General features: G+C 35.1%; 1 protein-coding gene across 2 annotated transcripts; it reads left to right on the top strand.

The window, feature by feature from the left end:
• The first annotated feature begins 7200 nt into the window (after nucleotides 1-7200).
• Nucleotides 7201-22727, top strand: LOC106055733 (centromere protein X-like). 2 transcript variants are annotated; one of them, XM_013212141.2, is made up of 6 exons: nucleotides 7201-7350; nucleotides 16886-16937; nucleotides 19049-19102; nucleotides 19671-19702; nucleotides 20730-20786; nucleotides 21739-22727. In XM_013212141.2, exons 1-6 carry the CDS (start codon nucleotides 7321-7323, stop codon nucleotides 21751-21753), a joined length of 240 nt encoding a protein of 79 aa, XP_013067595.1. In that variant the 5' UTR covers nucleotides 7201-7320; the 3' UTR covers nucleotides 21754-22727. The 2 variants fall into 2 exon arrangements, with proteins under 2 accessions (XP_013067595.1, XP_055876146.1); XM_056020171.1 differs by lacking the exon at nucleotides 7201-7350 and adding an exon at nucleotides 15900-16101.
• The last annotated feature ends 1878 nt before the right edge of the window (nucleotides 22728-24605 follow it).

Genomic DNA, 24605 nt, shown 5'->3' with positions numbered 1-24605 from the left:
GAGAGCGAAGGTAACACTTGCACCTGATGTAGTGTTCCACGGTTCTCCTGATACAGACAAAATAATCAATACTTAAATGTTAGAACTGGACAATTTCGTTTCAATTACACGTTGACTGGCGGGGTGTTGGAGTCACGTTTCCATTCTCTTCAGCTAGAATAATGGCATATTATGAATTCTTCATACTTGACTAATGGTATTACTTGACCTTGACCTTGAGCGCCTCTAAGTGAGCTTAAACAGCATACTGACTAAGTTATATTTATTTATTTATATTAATTTATCTTTCTTTAATTAAAAAAAATGACCTAAAACCACAAGTATTTTTTAGAGTTTACAAGAAAGACTTCACTTAGGATTTTTAAAACGATTCATAAAAAAAAAAGGTGGATTCAACCAATGGGAAAAGTTTCTTTCTTGAGTCCTTGAATGAGAGATTGGCGCTTAGACAACTATCAATAATATGATCATTTAATGTCAGTAAGGCCAGATTCACATTGAGATACATCTTTATGTGTAAACATCTATGCTTGACGTCACTGCTAACTTCAAAAAGTGCTGCTTGGGCTCCATTGAATTGGACAGTACATTTTGTTTCCTCGTGAAAGCTTCCAATAAATTTCAGTAGTTTGGGAGGACATCCTATTTTCATTAGGACCATGTCGAAAGCTTTAGTCAGATCAACAAAAACAATGTAAAGGGGTCTGTCTCTCTCACTGAATTTCTCCTGCAGTAGTCGTAGAGAAGAAATCATGTCTAAGTGGATCTGCCAGTCCTGAATCCACACTGAGACTCTGGGTAGACTCTAGAAGCTATCACTTGCAGCCTGGATAGTGCCACTCTAGCAAAGATTTTGCCCACTATACTGAGGAGAGAGATACCCTAATAGTTGTTGCAGTCACTCCGATCTCCTTTGTTTTTATATATTGTGACTATATCTGCGTCACACATCTCAACTCAATCTGCATAATAGCAATGAAACATTTAAACTATTTCATGGCGTTGAAACATTGAAACTATTTAGTACCGTTGAAATAGTTAAGCTATTTAATTGAGGTAGAATATTTATACTATTAAATAGCGTTACATTATTAATAGTGGTGAAACATTCAAACCTTATAATAGCGTTAAAAAAAAACAACCTGTATAATAGAGGTGACATATTTAAAGAATTTAATTTCGGTAAAACATTCAAACTATTTATTAGCGGTAAAACATGCAAAATATTTAATAGCAGTGAAACATTCAAACTATGTATTAGCGGTGAAACGTTCAAATCATTTAATTGCGGTGAAACATTTAAATTTTGATAGTGGTGAAACATCATGGGCGTAGCCAGAATTTTTTCGGGGGGAGGGGGGGTTGGGGTGGATTCCCCCCCCCCGACCCCCCCCCGCGAATTTTTTTTTATATGTATTTGTGTGTGTGTGTGTGTGTGTGTGTGTGTGTGTGTGTGTAAATAATCTTTATTGCATTCTGACCCTTCATTCTTTCGGAAGACGTTTATTGTGCCCTAGAATAGGTTCTTCCATGAGTTAGTGGAAAAATTGTAGATTCCCCGCCAATACTAGCAAGGGGGTCTGGGGGAGCGCTAGGAGCTTATAGGGGATTGCAAGAGAGAGAAAATAAAACAAATAGATTATTAAGATTTTGTTTATTAAATGTAACAGTTGGCAGGAACTCATTTTATTTATTTTGACCAACAAAATTAATCTGGCAACAGTTGGCTGCCTAGGAGCTGTTGCTATCATCATTCAATCATGGCTAGGAGCTCCCCCAGCGCGGGGCGAAGCCCCGCCGCCAAGCACTATTTCTGATATTGAAAGCCTACAAAATGCATATTCTGAGGTATCTACAGTGCATTTTCCTGCTATTAAAAAGTTTTATTTCAAAAACCTAATGTGTTATTCTTACTGACTTAGACCCTCCCGCGCCGTTTGGCGCATTTGCCGTCAAGCTGTTTCCATAAAATTGTAGATTCCCTGCCTTAGTAGCAATGGGGTCTGGGGAGCGCTAGCGCGGGGCGAAGCCCCGCCGCCAAGCACTATTTCTGGTATTGAAAGCCAACAAAATACATATTCTGAGATATCTACAGTGCATTTTCCTGCTATTAAAAAGTTTTATTTCAAAAACCTAATGTGCTATTCTTACTGACTTAGACCCTACCGCGCCGTTCGGAGCATTTGACGTCAAGCTGTTTCCATAAAAATCTGTCACTGGTAATGTCTGAAGCCTCTTCTCACCTGCCATGAGGACCTCAATGAATGAGTGGCGTCAAGTTGTACTAGGATATCATTGCAACTCTTATGCGTAATTCATTTTGTCGGAGAACATGTCCTGCAAACCTCATGCGTCGCTCTCTCACATTCTTACTAATGGGTCGACTCCCAGTTCGGCATAGGATTTCCTTGATTTAAACCCGATCTCTATAACTGACTACTAAAATCTGTCTTAGCCATCTTTGTTGAGCCACATTTAGTGTTTTTCAATTTCGGCAGATGACTATTCACTACAGTTTATTAAGGGAGCCCTGCCACTGGTAAAATGTGTAACCACTCTTGAATACGCTCTTGGAATTAAGTGACTGTAGTTTGCTTTAGATTTTATATCGAAAAGAGAAGTTTTATCGTCAAAATCATCTGTTGGGGGTTTTCCACCTCAAAATGCTCTGTAGGGGGATCTTAAACTCAAAACCATCTGGAGGGGTTTTAAACTTTAAACAAACGCCATCTGTAGAAGAGGGGTTTAAACTCAAAACCCCCGATTGGATTGGCTACGCTCAAATCATTCTAGTGTGTAATTTGCTTTTTTTTTATATTGAAGAGGTATTTTTAGCATTAAACCCCTCTGAATGAGGGTTTAAACTCAAAACCCCTTTTGGCAACGCTCATAGTATTTTGAGTGCGTAATTTGCTTTTTTTATTACACTGAAGATGCATTTTTTAGCCTCAAACCCCCCTGGCGGGGGGTTTAAACCCAAAACCCCTTTGGCTGCGTTCATAGATTTTAGTGTGAGTAAATTGCTTTTATTTATATTGAAGAGGTACTTTTTAGCTTCAAACTCCACTGGAGGGGAGTTTAAACTCAAAACCCCTTTGACTACACTCAAAACATTTTGAGTGTATAATTTGCTTTGTTTTTATTATTAAAGAGGTATTTTTTACCTTCAAACCCCGCTGAAGTGGGGTTTAAACTAAAATCTAAGTCAAAACCCATTTAGCTACGCTCATAACATTTTGAGCGCGTAATTAACTTTTTTTTATATTGAAGAGGGGGTTTATCGTAAATTTTGGAGGGGGGTTTAAAATCAAAATCTCCCTTAACTGTGCTATTGGAATTGGGGGGGGGGGGGGTTAACTGCAAAAACCCCAAGTAGGGGGTTTTAAACTCGACCCCCCCCCCCTGGTAGGGGGTTTTAAACTCAAAACCCCCTGGTAAGGGGTTTTAAACTCAAAACCCCATGGGTTGTGCTGGGGCAATTGATGGTTTAGTATTAAAATCTCCCCTAAAATAAACAAAATCAAAGCAAAAAATCATTCACTAAATTCCGATCCCCCCCCCCAAAGGGGGGGATTTCATTTCGGGGGGGGGGGGGTCGAACCCCAACCCCCCCCCCCCCCCTGGCTACGCCCATGTGAAACATTAAAACTTTATAATAGCGATTAAAAAAATCAATCTGCAAAATAAGGTGAAACGTTCAAATTAGTTAATAGCGATAAACAATCAAAACTATTTCATAGCGGTGAAATATTCTGACTATTTAATGGCTGTGCACATTCAAACTGTTTATTAGCGGTGAAACATTTTAACTATTTAATAACCGTGAATTATTTAAACTATTTAATAGCGGAAAAACATTCAAACCTTATGATATTGGTAAAAAAAAATATGTCAATCTGTATAATAGTATTAATAGCGGTGAAACATTTAAACTATTCAATTGTGGTGAAACATTTAAACTATTCAATTGTGAGAAACAGGGTCGGTCCTAACGATTGCGGGGCCTTATGTAAAACTGATTGCGCAGGGCCTAGTCTGGGTGGGAATAAGGATAATAAGTGGAAATTAAGCTTTTGTATTTTTAAAAAATTCGACTTTGAATTTTATTCAATCTTTACTAATTACAAGATTACGATCAAATTCACTTTACTTTACGAACTTTGCTACCTATGGCATATTAATATATGCCAGTCACTATTAAAGTAAATAAAGTATGGAAACTTCCGATTAAAGTGAAAATTTGCCTGATTATTACATTTTATTACATAAAAGCTGACAATGCCTTTTATTGCGCGTAGGATTAGCGTTTTCCAGAATGAATGACACCCACAAATGACAATTTTGTCTATTTTTCAGGAGATTTTTATGAGCTTTCATGAGATTTCCAGGTTTTATATATACCGGTATATATATATATATATATATATATATATATATATATATATATATATATATTATATATATATATATATATATATATATATATATTGCAATTTAACAATTACACCTAGAATTAGCGTGGGGCCTATGAAAGTGCAGGGTCCACTGCAACCGCATAGGTTGCAGTGGCTAAAGACCGGCCCTGGTCTTAAAATATTATATTGCCTAGACCTAGAGTAGAGTAATTTATTATTATTAAGAACAATAAGAGTTAGATGTTAATGTTAGATCAGATAATCAGTGTAACATATAATATATATATATATATATAACCACTAGTTCTATATATATGTATACATAATTAAGTATAAATGTTAATAAATAAATTTTTAAAAATCTATTTTACAGACAACATATGACATGTGGCATACAGACAAGTTTACTAGATGGATCTTTCATCATTTTGGAAATACAAGAAGAGTTAATATTCCCTGTTTCTATTGTGAAACAAATTACAGAAACATTCTACAATTTTATTTTATATAATAAATACCAATAAATGTAAATACAAAATCACATTTTAATAGAGTTCTTCATTATACACACAACATTATTTTAGTATGTTCCATTTCACTTGCTAGGTTTAGACAAAGCTTCGAATCAGGATTTAATATTATTATGTCATAGCCCAAAACTCCAGCAGGATGTTAGTTAATGGCAGTGGTCAATGTTTAACCTGAGACCACAGAGAAGACAGTTCGGAGCGCAAACCACACAACTTTCTGTGTTTCGAAACGTATTGAAATTTTGATCATTTCTATGTTATTGCAGTTTTGAATGTCCATTGCAATGATGACTTGATCTGTAAAGGGGTTACATTTAAAAAAAATAAGAGTTGGATCTCATTCTTCGAATGATGCTATTTATTAGAAATTGCAAGGTGGAATAGATATTAGAGGCCAAAAGAAAATCCACTGCCGAGGGAAGACGTAGACGTCGTAAAGAACATTTAAATTGACCACCAGTTAGGGCTGCGTAGCCATGGAAAATACTGCATTCCTCATTAATCTTTCGACTCGACTGCCAGCCTTATTTATTTAACACTTTAAATTATGAATAGCTCTGCATTTTTTAATAAAAAATATATATAATATATATATTCAGTGATTAACTGGCAATAATTGGGCTGCTAAAATTTAATAAAATGAGTTGCATAACTACATCAACAGTAGCCTATATGCATTACTGAATATTATATTGATGCTACAATTTATTTTCCACTTCCCAGAGAAAAGAAAAAAAAACAACTCCTTTTCCAGTAGGATAATCTCTTCTATTTATAGACTAAACACAATTTAAAACTTTGTTACAGTTACAGATTAACTTGCTAACTTAACTATTTAATGATTCTATTCGTGAGATGAATAAAAATTCAATTTTTACATATAGATTTATAGAACTATTTAAGTAAGAGTGTAACAAAATCCATATTTCTTATATTAATAATAATATAGAATTGGTAGATCTAGGTCTAATTTTTGTCTGTTTTTAGAAATTTAGATCTAGTAGATCTATATCAGACTACCTTTAAGTCTAGGTTAAGGTTAAAGCTATTTGCTAGTGTTGTACGAGGTTGTGACTCTAGATTCAAACTAAATATAATCGTTTACTACAATAACTACATTGAATGAGCTCAACATTGTAATTAATGTTGTTTTTTCCCCATATTTGGCCTATTTAGGGACGACTATATAGGTTAATAATCACTATTAAGTGTATAGATAGAGTATATAATTTTAAACTTTGTTTTTCTAGATCTAGGCCCAGCACCTCGATCGGATCAGTCTAGATAGATCTATATAGATAGGTCTAATCAAGTCTAATCTCTAAATATCCAATAGGCCTACTACTATTACTAGATCTAGACTTCATCTAATTAAATTTAGTTTTACTTCATACATCATTAATGATCTGAGAAAAGAAGATCTAGCTCTTGATCAAAAGCAGTAGATGTAGAACTAGAATACGCCTGAAGCAGTAACATAAGCCATAAATTGCGTAACTTGACTAAAACGAATTGAGGCGCGCGGTACTGCGTGGGCTGAAACGCTGTTCGCTTGACTAGATCAAGATATAAGCCGACAAACAGTATATCTAACATGCAAAGCCATAAATTGCGTGATTTGACCTAATTTCCCCAATTCTAGCATCCACTTTATATAAATTTGTGTGTTTCAGTCGCCTTTGTTTTCAGAAACTGGAATTCCTGTAAAAAGGAATAGGGAAATACGCTAAGCCATAAACTGAAAAATTTGACCTAATTTCCCTTAAACTACGTCATCGACCTTGGTTGTCTGGGAAATACTGATCTCGAATGGCTTCGAGATTGTGAAATTTAATAGTCCCTAAAACGCACATTAAATTGCTTATATCTAAATAATTACAAAGAATATATGTCTAATATTTCGTATATATGTTTCTTTAAGCATTATGAAACTAAAAAAAAGTATTACACCGGTTTCCGCGTCTGACCCCAAAACCTCTTCAGTTGGTCTTCAAACTATTTAATAGTGGTGAAACAATAAAGTATTTAATAGCGGTGATTTTTTTACAAATCGTTTGGCGCTACTCTGCGCATTACATTGCACCCCTGAGGGTGGCATCATGTCCCCTCCCCTCACTACGCCTTTGATCATACATCATACCACTCTGCCAATGTCGAAAATTTACTCATCAGTTTCATGTTAGCAATACATGTCTAATTATTCATTAAAATTGTGTATGTTCTATTTAGATCTAGCTAGATTAATATGTAGATTATTGTACTATAGTGTCTATAGACATAGACGGTTCATAGACCTCGCATCTGTATTTGGCATTATTTATTTCAAAATACTGGCTTCCTGTCCAAAATAAGAAGAAAGTAATCACAAAGTTACAATGTCGGCGAAGGGAGCGACATTTAAAAAGGTGGATAGAATCTACTAGATTTAACTCTAGTCACTCTAGATTCTAGGTTTAACTTCTCTACAACTTCAACTTGTTTAAATTAGACTACAGCCCGAAAATAATTACAGTCTAGATCTACTTCCTTGAATAATTTGTTTGTATAGATTTACTAGATGATGAGATCTACTTAACTTAGTCATTAGTCATAAGTCATGATAAGTACTGATTAGATCTGAGTATCATCAGACTTAGACTTAAACTTAAATAAAGTTAAAAGTAGACTCGCTAGAGTTAAGAGTAGATCTATCTATCTTAATCTTACTATCTAGTAGTAGTAGTAGATCTAGTAGTAGCACTATCAGTATCAGTATTAGCCTAGTACTAGAATCTAGATAATTTTTTATCATAGTCATAGTAGACTAGGTAATTTCCGCTTTTAGCTGTCGTATTTACATCACTTGGCAACCACTGGCCAGATTTCTTGCGGTGTCTAAGCGCTGAATCAATGCTAAAAAAATATTTTTAGGGGGAGATAACCTAGACTAGTTGATTTTTTTATATCAACAGCTGAAACCATATATTCAAAGAGAGAGAAAATAAAACATAAAACAGAATATAGAATTAATAGTGCTGTAGAGTAGACTCACAGACCTATATAAATATCGACAGCTTATAGGGGATTGCAAGAGAGAGAAAATAAAACAAATAGATTATTAAGATTTTGTTTATTAAATGTAACAGTTGGCAGGAACTCATTTTATTTATTTTGACCAACAAAATTAATCTGACAACAGTTGGCTGCCTAGGAGCTGTTACTATCATCATTCAATCATGGCGGCTATCATGGAGGCCGACAGCCGAAACCTGATCTTATCGTAGACTTAACGACTTAAGTAGATCTAGATTAGTAATAATAGTTAATAGTAGTAAATGATAGTAAATCTAGATCTATTACTATTAAGTCTATTGTAGTCTAACTTTAGTTAGAAACTTAGAGGGATAGTGGATAGAGTAGATATGTACTCTAGACATATACCTAGATTAGATTATCTAGAGACTAGTCACTAGACTTAGACTCTGAGTTAGACCCTTAGTGAGCCTTAGTCTTAGTTCTAGATTCTAGTCTACAGTCTAGATTCTAGATAGATCTATCACTACTAGGCCGACTAGGGTAAATATAAATAGGCCTACACTAGACTAGACTGACTAAATCTAGATCTAGAGAGTAGAGTCTATAGACTATAGATAGTGACACTATAGTCTATAACTATAACTATAGTAAATAGTCTAGATACTGCTTAAGAGTAGACTAAAAAAACAAAAATATCTCTCCTAGACTAGCTAGATCTAGATCCATGGGCGTAGCCAGGGGGGGGGGGGGGGGTTGGAGTTCAAACACCCCCCCCCCCCCCCCCCCCCGCCCCCGAAATGAAATTTAGTGACTGATTTTTTGCTTTGATTTTGTTTATTTTAGGTGAGATTTTAATACTAAACCATCCCTTGCCCCAGCTCAACCAAAGGGGTTTTGAGTTTTAAACCCCCTACCTGGGGTTTTTGCAGTTAACTCCCCCTCTTCTATAAAAAAAAACAAAAAAAAATGCAAATGAAAATCCCCTAATTCCAAGAGCACAGTTAAGGAAGATTTTGATTTAAAAACCCCTTCTAAAATTTACGATAAACCCCCTCTTCAACATAAAAAAAAAGCTAATTACGCACTCAAAATGTTATGAGCGTAGCTAAATGGGTTTTGACTCAGTTTTGAGTTTAAACCCCACTTCAGCGGGGTTGGAAGGTAAAAAATACCTCTTTAATAATAAAAACAAAGCAAATTATACACTCAAAATGTTATGAGTGTAGTCAAAGGGGTTTTGAGTTTAAACTCCCCTCCTGTGGAGTTTGAAACTAAAAAGTACCTCTTCAATATAAATAAAAGCAAATTACTCACTCTAAAATCTATGAGTGTAGCCAAAGAGGTTTTGAGTTTAAACCCCCCACCAGTGGGGTTTGAGGATAAAAAATACATCTTCAGTGTAAAAAAAAAAGCAAATTACGCACTCAAAATGCTATGAGCGTTGCCAAAAGGAGTTTTGAGTTTAAACCCCCATTCATAGCAAAAAAAAGCAAATTACACTAAAATTATTTAAGCGTAGCCAATCCAATCGGGGGTTTTGAGTTTAAACCCTTCGTCTACAGATGGCTTTTTTTTAAAGTTTAAAACCCCTCCAGATTGTTTTGAGTTTAAGATCCCCCTACAGAACATTTTGAGGTGGAAAACCCCCAACAGATGATTTTAACGATAACACTTCTCTTTTCGATATAAAATCTAAAGCAAACTACAGTCACTTAATTCCCAGAGCGTATTAAGAGAGGTTACACATTTTTACCAGTGGCAGGGCTCCATTAATAAACTGCAGTGAATAGTCATCTGCCGAAATTGAAAAACACTAAATGTAGCTGAACAAAGATGGCTAAGACAGATTTAAGGAGTCAGTTATAGAGATCAGGTCTAAATCAAGGAAATCCTATGCCGAACTGGGAGTTAACCCCTTAGTAAGATTGTGAGAGAGCGACGCATGAGGTTTGCAGGACATGTTCTCCGACAAAATGAATTACGCATAAGAGTTGCAATGATATCCTAGTACAACTTGACGCCACTCATTCATGGAGGTCCTCATGGCAGGTGGGAAGAGGCTTCAGACATTACTAGTGACAGATTTTTATGGAAACAGCTTGACGTCAAATGCTCCAAACGGCGCGGGAGGGTCTAAGTCAGTAGGAATAGCACATTAGGTTTTTGAAACTTTTTAATAGCAGGAAAATGCAGTGTAGATACCTCAAAATATGCATTTTGTTGGCTTTCACTTTGGGGAGCTACCACCTTCTACCAAGCGCGTCCCCAGGTGGCAGATAGGGGAAAGACCCTTAGATTTAAGGGTTAGCTGTGAATAGCAAATAAACAGCTGCGGACCATCTGGTTTGCTGTCATGGAAGATGAGGTGAAGTATTCCAGTGGTTAGAATATTTACTAAAAACATCTCAGAAATCCAGGGAAATGATTGCAAAAAGCGAGTATAGGGCGCTCTAACTCTAAACCCGGGTAGATGAAACCCGTTAGCTAGGGATAGCAGTTCATCTAGGAGAGAAAACTCCGAAAATAAACACCTGCTGCCTTGCATATGATCTTGGATGATCAAAGGCTATGGGAGCACACCCAGAAAGAAAAGCAGGCTGAAGTCGGAGTCAATGGGCCTCCTGGCGCATAACACATTGACACGCAACCTCATCTATGTTGGAGTTCAGTAACGATTCTAATAGATGTGGCGTCCTGCCTGTGGAATCCCGCCGCGCAGGTAGGGGGCCGGGCTCTCCGCCTCGAAGGAGCCCACACAAGCGAGCTGGTGGTTCTTCTATCTCTGCCTGTGGAGCCCGGAGCAGGGACAAGAAAGTAAATACTACTGGCCAACACTCCAAGACCAAAAGTCTAAAAATCTTACAATGGAACGCAGAGGGCATCCAAAAGAAAAAAGAAGCTCTAAAAATATTTCTGCATGAGAAAGAAATTGATGTAGCTTGCATCCAAGAAACTCATTTGAACAGTAATCTTCGTTTCTCCATTAGAGGCTACACCTGCATCAGACAAGATAGAGAAATCAGACCGAAAGGAGGAATCCTCACCCTCATTAAAAATGACATCCCTACCACAGACATAACTATGCCCAACTCCTCAGAATCAGAAATAATGGGAACTAAGCTAATTCTCCCAGATGGAAATATTAATCTATTTAACTGCTACTTCCCACCAGACAAGGAAATAGAGATTGACCACATACAAATACCTGACCAAGAAGACTGTCTAATCTTAGGAGATATAAATAGTCACTCTCAGAGCTGGGGATACCCAGACCTAAATGCCAGGGGAGAAGAAATTGAAGAATGGCAAGCAGAGAACAGACTTATCTTGCTAAATAAACCTGAGGACAAACCAACCTTTTTTTCAAGAGCCTGGCTAACATCAACCACTCCAGATCTAGCCTTTGCAACAGACAACTTATCCAAAAAGTGCACCAGAGAAGTTGCAGTCCAGCTAGCCACCAGTGACCACAGACCCATATTGATCAGTATCGATACCACCTTCAAAATATCAGAAAACTCCACCATCCCCAGATGGAACTACAAAAAAGCCAACTGGCACCTATTCTTAAAGCTCACAGACCTATACACAACTTCAATAAACTGCAAATCAAATCAGGTTAATAAGTCATTCTCAGCTTTCTCCAAAGCAATCCTCCTAGCAGCTAAGGAATCAATTCCTGGAGGAGCAAGAAAAGATTATATCCCCAACTGGTCTGATCACCTTCAACAACTCCACAATGCCACTATTGAAGCCAGAAACACAGTAGAAAATAACCCTTGTATAGAAAATAACATAAATCTAAAAGCAGCTAACGCAGTTTTCAGGAAAAATTACCTTTCCGCCATGAGGAAAAGCTGGCATGAAAAAACAGAACAACTAAACGTAGATAGAGATGGCCACAAACTCTGGCGTATAGCCAAATGTCTCAACCAGGAAGAAAACAGAACAACTCCTATAGTAATAGAAAAGGACAACAAACCCCTGAAAGGCCAAGAAGCAGCAAATGAATTAGGCCAAGAAGCAGCAAATGAATTCATTAAGTTTTTCCAAAGCGTAGGACAAATACAAATTAATGAAAGTAGAAATAAAGATGTAAACTCAGAAATCCAAGATAAAATTAAAGAAAACAATCCAGCTTACTCCTTGGGAATGACCACTAATCTTAAAATGAAGGAACTAGATGAATCCCTAAAAGTCCTCAAACCAAAACAAGCCCCGGGCCCAGACAAAATATCAAATGACATGCTTCTTCACTTGGGTCCTCAAGCTAAAAGAAAACTGCTACAATTATTCAATGCTAGCTGGAAATCTGGCAGAATTCCAAACATCTGGAAAAAAGCCATTATGATCCCTATACTAAAGCACGGCAAGCCAAGAAATAAACTGGATAGCTACCATCCCATCAGCCTCACTAGCTGTACTTGCAAACTGATGGAAAGAGTGATAAATAGAAGGCTGACATGGATCCTTGAGTCAAATAACCTACTCACTGAAGCCCAGGCTGGCTTTAGAAAAGGCAGATCAACAGAAGATCAAATTGCCTTCATCACACAAGAAATAAAAGACGGCTTTCAAGAAAAGAAACCAACAACAATTGTGTGGGTTGACTTAGAAAAAGCATTTGACAAAGTCTAGGAACAAGGTCTCTTGCTCAAGCTAATCCAGCATCACATATCCCACAGAATGTACAACTGGATAAAGGAATACCTAAATAATAGAAAAGCCTTAGTTTGCATGCAAGGACAAAGAAGCCACACAGGGGGGTATAAAAAATGGCGTCCCCCAAGGAGGAGTCCTATCCCCAACACTTTTCCTAATATTCATAAACGATCTAAATCAAAACCTACCAAAAAAAGTTAAGAGCAGCATGTATGCAGATGACCTTGCCTTAATTAGCACAGAAGAATATGTAGGAACATCGAAATTTCGATTACAAGATGCTCTTGATAAACTCAATAATTGGTCCAAAGACTGGGGCATGTCCATTAACACAAAAAAGACAACATATACCATATTCTCACTGTCAACAAAACAACAAACAATAAAATTAACATTAGATAAGGAAGCTTTAGAAAAAAATGACAGCCCTACTTATCTTGGAGTCACCTATGACCCGAGACTAACCTGGAAAAACCAAATAGATAAAACACAGAGTAAAGGCATCCAGAGACTATCCCTCTTGAAAAAATTAGCTGGCACAGATTGGGGAGCTAATCACAACATCCTGAAAAAGACCTATACCAGTTATGTAAGACCTGTACTAGAATATGGTGCCACAGCATGGGGCTCAGCAGCCCAAACCAACCTAAGAAAAATAGACAAGGTTCAAAATATTGGTCTAAGGATAATGACAGGAGCAATCAAAACAACACCCATAAGAGCTAAGAGGAAACCGCTGCCCTGATCTCTCTGGATGAAAGAAGAGAAATAAAAATCCTTTCCCAATTCACTAAATTGGAAACCTTGGAGAGGCACCTACTCAGAACAAAAATCCACAAAACTGGCACAAAAAACCGTCTCAAAAGGACCAATTTCATACAGGAATCTCTAAACCTAAAAAAGAAACACCAACTTGAAAAAATTACTCTGGAATCCTCGATACACTATAATGAATCTCCACCCTGGGATGAAAGCCCTCTTCCTACTATAAGGGACCATATTGAAAACATAAAAAGAAAATCTGATTACAGACCAACAGAGCTCAAGGAAATAGTTAACTGTTTTATACATACCAATTACTCTAGCAATCAGTGGATCAGAGTTTACACGGATGGCTCATCCCATAAAGCCACCACAAATGGAGGAGCTGGAATACTTATCGAATGGCCAGATGGAGGAAAACTAGAAAAATCCTTTGCAACTGGAGAGCTCTCTGACAGTCACAGAGCAGAAAGGGAAGCACTAGCACTAGCTGCTACCATGCTAGCAAATCATCCAAGTTCCCCTCACAGTCAGATTGTCTTTCTAACAGACGCAAAAACAACCCTCCAAAGCTTGCAAAACTCTGATTCCCCTTATATTAAAAACCTCAGAACAGCACTTACAAAGCTCAACAACAACAGCAAAAAAACTGTTATTCAATGGATACCAGCTCACATACAACTAGCAGGAAATGAGAAGACTGACACACTCGCCAAGAGTGGGAGAACAAACTCACAAGTAAACTCTGCACTCTATCCAGAAGAAATGAAGAAATTAATTGTAGATAAAATAAATGAGAAATGGACGAGCTCCCATCCAAATCACAAGAAAGATGATGCTTACTATAAACTATCCCGACAAGACCAACGTCTAATCTTTCGACTCAGGACCGGACACAACAGAATGCGACAACACATGTTCCGGAAGCTCAAAATTGGAACCAGTGAAATCTGCCCATGTGGAGTATCACCAGAAAATGCCGACCACGTCCTCCAAAACTGCTCTCTCTACCAAGAGGCCCGTATAAGACATTGGCCCCAAATCACCCCAATAGAAAGAAAACTATATGGAGAGCTCCCTGATTTGGAAACCACTGCGCAGTTCATCTCATGTATTGGTCTAGTCATATAAACACTCCAACATAACAATGAGAACAATGAAGAAGAAGTTGGCTTTCAATACGAGAAATAGTGCTTGGCAGCGGGGCTTCGCCCCGCGCTGGGGGAGCTCCTACTCCCCCAGACCCCCTTGCTAGTAATGGCGGGGAGTTTACAATTTTATGTAAACAGCTTGATGGCAAATGCGCCGAACGACGCGGGAGGGTCTAAGTCAGTAAGAATAGCACATTAGATTTTTGAAATAGAACTTTTTAATAGCAGGAAAATGCACTGTAGATACCTCAGAATATGCATTTTGTTGGTTTTCAATATCAGAAATAGTGCACTGGGGGAGCTCTTGCTAGTAATGGCGGGGAATCTACAATTTTTCCATTAACTCATGCAAGAACCTATTCTAGGGCACAATAAACATCTTTCGAAAGAATGAAGGGTCAGAATGTAATAAAGATTATGTACACACACACACACATAAATACATATAATTTTTTTTTCGCGGGGGGGTGGGGGGGGGGAATCCTGGCTACGCCCATGTCTAGATCAATATATCCCGGCTTTGGGGGTCAAATGATCATTAGCAAGAAGTCTTCTAAGATTATCAGAAATTCGGGGTTTCCGTCTATTTATCATCAAATTTTTTTATTGTTATTTCTAACGTTTTGATACAAACCTAACTGTTCTATAAATGGTATTTTTTGAGGCAAGGTTTTACTTCATGGAAAAATTGAGAAATCTCCATGCATGCGTAATTTGTAATGATTTGTTTAGAGATCTGCAAAATGGTTGAAACCGAACAATCCACAGAACTTTGCAGAAAGAACATTCATTTTTATTTTATTTTTAAAGGCTGGTGGAGTCAAGAAATACAGACTTGACTCACGTGGCAAATACCAAAACATAGCAGCCCTTGAAACTCCTTATTTTGGTGTCTGTCAGAATCGTCATATTTATGAAACCTCACACCATTGTTGAGGAATTAATATATTACCATTGTCCAATGACATTGTTTGAGTTATGATTGGAACTGAATTTGTGACTAAATTTAATGTACTTTCCTTATCTAATGACACTGTGAACAGGAGAATAATTGACATGTCTTCTGATAATTATTTTAGGAGATGATATCTTGTCCACTTCTAATATTTAGCCTCCAGCTTGTTGAATCCACAGACATTGCAAATGTTTACAATTACAGGTTTAAATGAGACATCCATTTTTTCGATCAAAAAAATTCGCACTGAAAGAGTTAAGAGACTTATTCAGATATGGGGGACACCGCAGGTTTCCTGTTTCTATTTACAAGCCTGCAATACCAGTCTCATTTGTTTCATTTGTCATCAGGCTTACAAGTAGCATTGAGCCATGACACACTGCCCTGCTCCTGGAGAGATAGAATATTGGAGATTTCCATACATATATCAATTTTGACTCACAATTGATCTTTATTGTAAAAGAAAAACAATGAAACCAAATTTTGTCTGATATGTATACAAATGGCGTCTTCGTGTTACCTATACAGTATTAGCACTCTAGACATCCAAAAAATAATGGATAGAAATGGGGAGATGTGGCCACTTGTTTTATATAATTATATATCTTCAGGTGATCAATTACTCTATCATATACTTTATATAATCTTAGTGAATCTAGATTGGTAGAGATCTATTCCATTCTATTTTTATTATATTCTTCTATGGCCATTTAGAAATCTTAAAGACTGATTTTGTGAATACTCTAATGATGAGTAGATCTAGATGTACTCTTGTATTCATAGGTCACTGGCCTACAAGTATATCTACTTGATCTATATACATCTGTCATCTAGATTATATAGTTTTAGATAGATTTCACTTATCACATAGATCTAAATCCAGATTAATTACACAGAGACCATGGTGTGCAGTGCCATATATTAAGATTTGAAAAGGCCCTATTTTATTTGAGATATGGGGCCCAAGATAGTATATCTCAGTGCTAATATTTATTGGGGACCCTAAGCTCTATATGTTGTCTCTAAGTAAATCTGGCCTGAAAGTGTGTGTGTGGGGAGGGGTCACTTAGAGATTATATAATTTGTATTATCCTTTCTCTTTACCAATCCAATAAACTGCAGAAGACTTTGTAAGATGACACATAGAAAATTAATTAACTAATTGCCAACCACGCCCTAAGCTTATGCCTTTCCTCCACACCAATTAAGGAAAGATAGAGCAGATAATCCCTTTGTATATTAAGCAACGATAAAGAACAAAAATTGCACTAGAAGAGAGCTGACCTGTCTGCTTGAAAGTAAGAAATGAATACTCAAAGCCACTGACTTTTGTATTTTTGTTATTCCATTTTATTGTTTTGTGAAAACATGAACATTTTAAATTCTTGTTTTTAGAACACTGTTGGTGCTGTTTTAGAGCAATACTTCAAGGACAAAAAAGTTTCAGGTAAAAAAAAAACTTTATGAAATATGATTATTATGATATAAATTTGTATAGCTCCTTGTGTTAAGGTACATAAACAGCAGCATGCATTTTACAGTCAAATAGTTTTAGGAGCATACAATTGGTTGTTCACTTTCAGCTAGGCTAAATTATATTTTAGAAAGTAATTGAGACTCTGTTTTGCTTTCTAATATTGTTCCAGTAAAATGAGTGGAGTTCCATTTGACATTGACACCTAAAAACAAAAACATATGAATTTGTTCAGTTGGCTTAGATATATTCTATTTAAAAGAAATTTCTTTTCTCTTATGCAACCATTAAAGTTAGGGAAGAAAACCCTTTAGGTATTCTTAGAACTAATTTACTTGATTGTTTCCCTTAGTTGAATATATGTATTAATGTATTGTAACTCAACACATTTACATCATTTAGACTTGCTCCTGTAATTAAAGAATCAGATGAAAAGTAGTGCTATCAATAAATAACTGGGAGACTGAATACTGTTTTTTTTTTTTTTTTTATTGGCTATATAGGTCTCATTAATAATGGATATGTAGAACTAATTATTTTTAGATAGAAAACAAATGAAAGAGAAAAAAAAAAACATAGGATTTGAGGGCTAGAAAATTGTGTTGGGGGTGTGTTTGTGTTGTAATGCAGACCTTTTTGATGGAGGGGTTATACAGTGTTCCCAGGGAAATTAAACATATACCACGGGTTTCAGCTAGTATATATTATATACACACTGAGTGTGTATATTGACTCATTGCAAAGTCGCTAGAACCTACAAACTGATTTGCATGAATTTTTGTATTTAGGATTGTCTTACCTCTTAGTTGCTCACTAATAATCAATCTTGATTGATTAGCATAAATGTGATTTATTGTATCGGTTGCCATTATTATGTTTGTTTATTTGTAACTCATCGGTGAGAATGTCTTCACATCTGTGCTGACATAATGTGAGAGATGTGTGTTGTGTTAAGTCATTCAATGTAATAAAGCCATTCTATGTAGACATTAATCTTACAAAAGCATTATTATTATGTGAACATGGTTTTCGACTCAAGTCATACATGGACTGTTCAAGTAGAATATTGCATGCGTAACCACAGGAAAGTGTATACAAAAATATTTTTTCAATGCTATTCTTTTCACGTATTACTTACACCTGATTTTGTTGAGTTTTATGGAATGTCTGTCACTTTTTTATGTGAGAAATGTCTATTTCATATATTTACTATGGGTATGCATAGTTGACTTTTTTTTTTTGTTTTGTTTTGACAAGTTAAAAATAGCCCAAAGAAGCTAAAAAAAAAATAAACAAAATTTTTTTTCTTCTAAGCTATTAGAGAAATTAATTATAGGCAGGGTATAAATAACAGGGCAAGTCCATAAGTTGTTCCCTTTGTAAGTTTTATGCTTCATGCTAAATTTATTTCTGTAGTAGCTAAACTGTACAAGAAATCTTTGCATTATTTCTATTGCTTTTCTAATTTTAAATTTCTCACCATATCTATTCCTCTTATATGTATTAGCTAATAACTATTATTAATGATCTGTTACGAAATGATTAGGAATTAGGCAGGAAAAGGTTTTGACTTAGAGACAATGACGTGACTAGTAAAAACAAATCCAGGATTTTAGGAACTAGATTGCTTATGCCATGACCATTTGTACATGGCACACTCAAGCGTCAGTTCATCCCATATTACGGTGATCCTCCTGCCAGAGAAGGGAAAAAAAAGGAATGTTGTTGACAAGGAGGGGTTGACGACTTAATCAAACAGATAATGACATGTTAGTTTGTGATGAAGCCCATGATTGTGATTGGATGTTCCTAAAAACTCATTATCATCATTGTTACAGAACTCCTTGTCACTTTAAAATTTATAAATTTGTAAAATATTTTTTTATCCATTAACTAATAACAGAATTTATTTCAGTATAATGACACATTTTCAAATCTTAACATTAATCATACTAATAATACCTAATTATGTGATTTCTATTTCAAAATAAAAAATATCAGATACTTGAGCACTAAGTAAATTAAAGTTTGTTGATTTTTCAGCACATATATAATTTTATATACATCTCCTCTTTTCATAACAGTAAAGGGAAATGCATTGATTCTTGTGACAGAATTGTTTCGAGTATTTGTAAAAGGTACTTTTCATTGTTTTTAAATTGACTAATAAGCTAATATATATTATTTTTAAATTGACTAATATGCTAACATATTGTGATTGTTGCTTGCTGCTGAGATGAGATCCATATTTTTTTTTTATTTAAGGTGTGGGTTGGGGTACGTTGGAGTTATTATTTGTCTACATCCTGAAATATTTTCACTTGACTCAATGTGTTCTGTCTACCAATTTGAAAGCAACAGAAAGGGAAATTTTGTCCTTATGTAAAAATGTATTTGCCCTTATTTTATATTAACACAGTTAAACAGAGGTATTCTTGCAAGATACCAACAATTACATAAGACAATATACCTGACACAGAAGTCCACATCCCAAAAAAAGCAGACTTGTCCAAGTCCACCATAGTCTGATAGGTACCTGACATATCTTGGAGACGTTAAGGTGGTTGGTCATTTTGCTGGCCACTTGACACCCATAGAAACAGATGAGCCTCACATTATCTGCCCCAATAGAGCCCAAGGTAACGAGAGGGGGTTGACTTCACTTTTTTTTTTTTTTAAACTTATGCAAAGAATTTTTATTTTCAGAAGCTTTATCTAGAGCAGCTGATCAAGCTAAAGTAAGAAAATATAAATATAATAGTTACTTATTTTACAATTTTGTTGACTGTTACCTACATTTGTGTCTTTCTCTACTGATTACACAATGCTAGTCACTATTCACTGCGCTGACCCGTAATTCAATCAGAATATTGGAAATAGAAATATTAACTCTTACAGCTGATGTAACAGCTTTCAGCTCCATAATTTTCTGTTGAATTCTAATAACAGTTCAGTGTATTGAAAGGTTAAGGTTCAACTGAAGCACAAAACACATGAACAGTGTTTCTTGGTGTATCCAACTATTCCTTAAAGCCAAGAGACAAAATTAAACATCTAGTATTGACCTAGACCTTTGTTCTTTCTCTTGTTGGGTAATCTTTTCATTGAAAGTTTTGTATTCTGTTGAGGGTATTGATCAAGAGAATCTCATAAAATAACAGTGTAGGTCTCACATATCAAATGTCTAACATAGTTTATCTATTGACTCGAGTGTAACTATAAGCTATACCTGCTAGTGAAAAATCAATTAATTTTTGTAGTTGATATAAACTCTTTGTAGGTATCTAATCAAAATATTGATATTGGATAAACCAAGAACTAGTTATATGTTACATGTACTTTTCAATAGTGAAGATTTGAAAGCTTACAAAACATTATCTAAAACAAGAGAATCACTTTTTAAACATTTGAGGCTTCAAAAAACAACCTTACCTCAAGTATTGTTTTTCCTACTTTCATTGAACAATTTATTTGATATACAAGTACATAACAGTGTTCAAATGTATGATGTAACTGAATTTTTTACAAATTCAACACTAGGAATTTTTAGTCCAAACTAAGACACACACATATCTTATAAATATATACTTTTTTGTTTATACCGGGTACCAAAACATACAATTAACCTAATTTGATAAATTACAATTATTACCCTTGTCTTAAAATGTCAGTGATATAATAAATATTTATATATGAAACCAAAAGCACTTATTATATTGGTACTCTTTCTTCTGTAATTCTCTTCATTGGTTTCATTACATTTAGAATGAAGGGGACACTCGTGTTACAATAGAACACTTTGAAAAGATACTGGCTCAGTTGGTGAGTTCTAATTTATTGGTTGCAACTTTTAATGGAACAGAAGTTTATTTTTTACCATGTGACATTAACATACAAATACATACATGATTTGTCAACTGTGGTGTTTGGTTATAAATGTAATAATCCTAGATATAAATTTAGTGGCAAAACATGGAATCCATGAATTGAATTCAATAAATAAAAATCCAGCATTATTGAATAGCTTAATATTACAAATTTGAATCATAGAATAAATTTGGACACATAATACTTTAGATATAAAGGTGCAAAATAAATCAATAATAAAATTCAGACTGAAAGCATTCAACTAAAAGCTCAATGAGCAACTGATTCAGAATAGTCTCTTCTCTCCCTTTTCATACTTTTCAATAAAACTTTGGAGACAGTGTAGTGTGAGAACGTAATCATTCTTAGACTTCACTTGTGCAACTTTTAAGCTTGAACACAAACTTGCAGTGGTTTGCGAAAATAAAGATTAAGGAGTGCAGTATTTCTATTGGCTACTTAGTCCCTCATTTCCTACCAAGTCATGGATTATCTTGCACCATTTATTGAAGAATTTTGAAAGTTAAGGAAACAGAAAATATTTATTTCATTGTTTTTTGGTTTACATTTTTTTTTAATTTAAGGACTTTATATTTCTTTGGTGTGGATGTTGTTGTTTAACTTCTTCCACATTTTCTAGATTATCATAATGTATTTTTTTTTTTATTTAATTACCAGTACATTAAATTTTGAAAACCACTAATTAAATTTGTTTAATATTAAAATCCTGATAAGATAATTTTTATTGATCCAATCAAATGGAAATTCAGTTTGACTACAATTGACAGCCTTAGCATAACTACTGTACAATAACAATATAGATGCAAATACGAACAACATACACACGTGAAACACATACACACTCACAACCAGCGCTTAAGAAATCAATCTTTCATTGTATTTTCAGCTGCTTGATATGTGAGTGTATAGACAACCACTGGAGATGAGCTATTGAAATATTGCTGTCACTCAATGCTCAGACCGTAACGTGATAGTATGGAATGGTGCCAGCCTCAGTGAATGTGTTAGCCAGAAAGATGTTTGCAATATGCTGTGAATCTGATGATTGTGAGAGACAGATATTTATAAGAAACATGTTTTTAATAGTTGCCATTTCTGATTAGATTGTTGTGTACAAACAAATACATGTACATAAGGATTGTATATTTTGTAATAAATTTCTTCAATTGTTCTCTCAAACATGATGTAATGTACTTTGTCTCAACAATCATGACTCATTAAAAGTAGTCCCTAACAGCTTATGCTTTAAGATTTAGGTAAAATACTCAATACTTGGATTGGATTGAGTTCATATAGACCAACCTAATTTTGCCTGCAGGCCATTTTTATTTCCGACACGTGGGCCACATGGAAAAAATGTAAAAAAAAAACTAAATGAAATTGACCTGAAACAATTCTATTTGAAACTTGTGTGAGCTAATGGAATTTTTCCTCCTTATTTTTTTTTCTACGCCAGGACCCTAACATTTTCACTTTTTTTTTTTTTTTTTTCGAAAGTACACTAAAAAGGGGGGGATTTTCTACACTTTGTACCGTTTTAGTGGGCCGGATGAAACCATGTTGCGGGCCAGGGGGCATATTTTGGGCATCACTGATATAGACTAAACATGATCGTAGCAATTTGAAAATATGTATTTTAATGTAGATTTATAAAACACAAATCTCAGCATTTGCACAAATATAAATCTTCATTGTGAAAAAAATTTACATTTATTAATTTTGCTAAAAATATTCAAAATGTGTAACTTTACCTTGAGTTTTATTTCAAAACTTCTGAAATATCAAATGCTTTAATTACTGTACTTTTTAGCATTTTAGGAACCTTTTCTTTTTTTTATTAAGGTCATAATAAAAATTTCTGTTGAGAAACACTGACACCCTCATTTTGAAGACCTTTTTTTTTTCTTTTGTTTTAATGAGGTTTGATATTTGTGACACTGCCTCTTCATCCAGCAGGTCACAAGTCTTGCAAAAGATATAAACAGATGAGTTTGTTTTTAAGTGTTGACATAAGCAACAAAAGTTTTACAAAGCAGTTGGTCGTTGTGCTGGCCACATGACACCCTCATCAACCGTTGGCCACAGAATCAGATGACCTTTACATCATCTGCACTATAGACCACAAGGTCTGAAAGGGGAACTTTACTTTTTTTTTTTTAATATTACTTATTCTGTCTTGGTGAAATTTGTTCAACGTTTGTCCTTCCACTTCCAATGCTGGTTCCAATTCAAATTTGGCTCATATTCTCATTGTTGATGACAACACATGAATCAGGGAAAAAAAACAATTAGTTAATACATTTTTATGTAAAAAAAAAATGTTTTATATAGAAAAAGTAGGCTACTAAGGTACTGGGAGATTTCAATGATTGAACTATGCTCTTCCTTCACTCAATATAAATTTTGTTGTTTTTTTAAAGTATTTCTATATTTTGCTTGTGTAAAATCTTAAACAGTCCCTTAAGGAAATGCTCTGTCAGTAAATTCCTACAATAAAATGTATCTTCATTCAGCTTTAATTATTTTTTTTTGTCCACATTTAAACACTTGTCTTCTGCAATAAATTGTTTATATGTGACGTTTGACATGTTGGACACCTCCTTAGAAATGTCTAAATGTTAGGATTCTTCTTCTTAGTTATTGATGAAGACCAAAAAAAAAAAAAAAACCATTCTTCAAGGACCAGTACCAGGAAAAAGAAGAAAAGGCAGAGAAAGCGATAGGAAAACAACATTTAAGAATAGACGTGTGTGTCCTTTCAAAAAAGATTCTATTAAAGGCAATAGGCAGAGAAAAAGAACAAAGATGGTCAATAAATCTTGTGTGGTGCCCCAACCGTCAAATAGATTAAGGCAGGGGTGGGCAAATTACGGCCCGCGGGCCACATGCGGCCCGCGAATACCTACAGAAATCATGTGTACCCACAGTATATACATATAAAAATGCTAATCTATTAAAAAGAATTCTAATTTCCCCTACAAATTATCGAAATTCTCTCATTATATAAAGTCAAAGACACAATCTCAGGCCAGTATTTCTTCAATGCTTTGAAGAACTGTGTTGAATGTTGGGTATGATTGGAACAAGACGGCAAGTGTAACAACTGATGGAGCTCGATCTTTGACTGAGAAAAAACTTTTTTTTTAAAGAATATCCCAACCATAAACTCTAAACAGAAAAGTTTGCACAAAGCTGCATGAATTCTCATCATATTATGCCAAAGTAAAAATACATTAATAAAAACATGAAACTTACGGTCATAACCACAGGCAGTATAGAAAAGTACTTGTAGATATATAAACTAAATATTCCGATGCATCCGCTGGCTTAGCATGGGCAAGGTAATGAGAAGAATATAAATTCTCAAAGCAGAAATGTCCATATTCTTAGAAGGATATTGACTGTGACTTTGAAACTAATATTTCTAATGAAGAGTGGAAGATATTTTATGTTTTTCATGGTAGCTATTGCAATGGGCTGCTTGCTTATGAAATGCATTTTAATTTTTAAAACAAGGCTTTTCAATTTCTCCAGGCCAGCAGGGGAAAATAGGTTTTGTCATTTTCCTTAGTTGAAAGGTGAAAATATTTCTAGTGAAATGGTTAATATTACCAGACTTATTTGGATTCCTTAATTATGAAATGTATGAAGGCAAAGTTTAAGACGTCAAGAACCAGTTTTCAATACCATCAGCTCACCATTTAGTGGAGAAGCTGATTCAGCTCCAGAGAACATAACACCATGCAAAGTATA

This window comes from Biomphalaria glabrata, chromosome 2, assembly GCF_947242115.1.
Source record: "Biomphalaria glabrata chromosome 2, xgBioGlab47.1, whole genome shotgun sequence".
Taxonomy (NCBI): Eukaryota; Metazoa; Mollusca; class Gastropoda; family Planorbidae; genus Biomphalaria; species Biomphalaria glabrata.
This window is presented reverse-complemented; position numbering and strand designations above follow the sequence as displayed.

Excerpts from the sequence above, each read along its gene's own strand:
- LOC106055733 (XM_056020171.1), top strand. The coding sequence starts at position 16,057 with ATGGGGAGATGTGGCCACTTGTTTTATATAATTATATATCTTCAG. Across the intron at positions 19,103-19,670 it reads GTTTCGAGTATTTGTAAAAG|AAGCTTTATCTAGAGCAGCT; the intron begins GTACTTTTCATT and ends TTTTATTTTCAG. Across the intron at positions 19,703-20,729 it reads GAGCAGCTGATCAAGCTAAA|AATGAAGGGGACACTCGTGT; the intron begins GTAAGAAAATAT and ends CATTACATTTAG.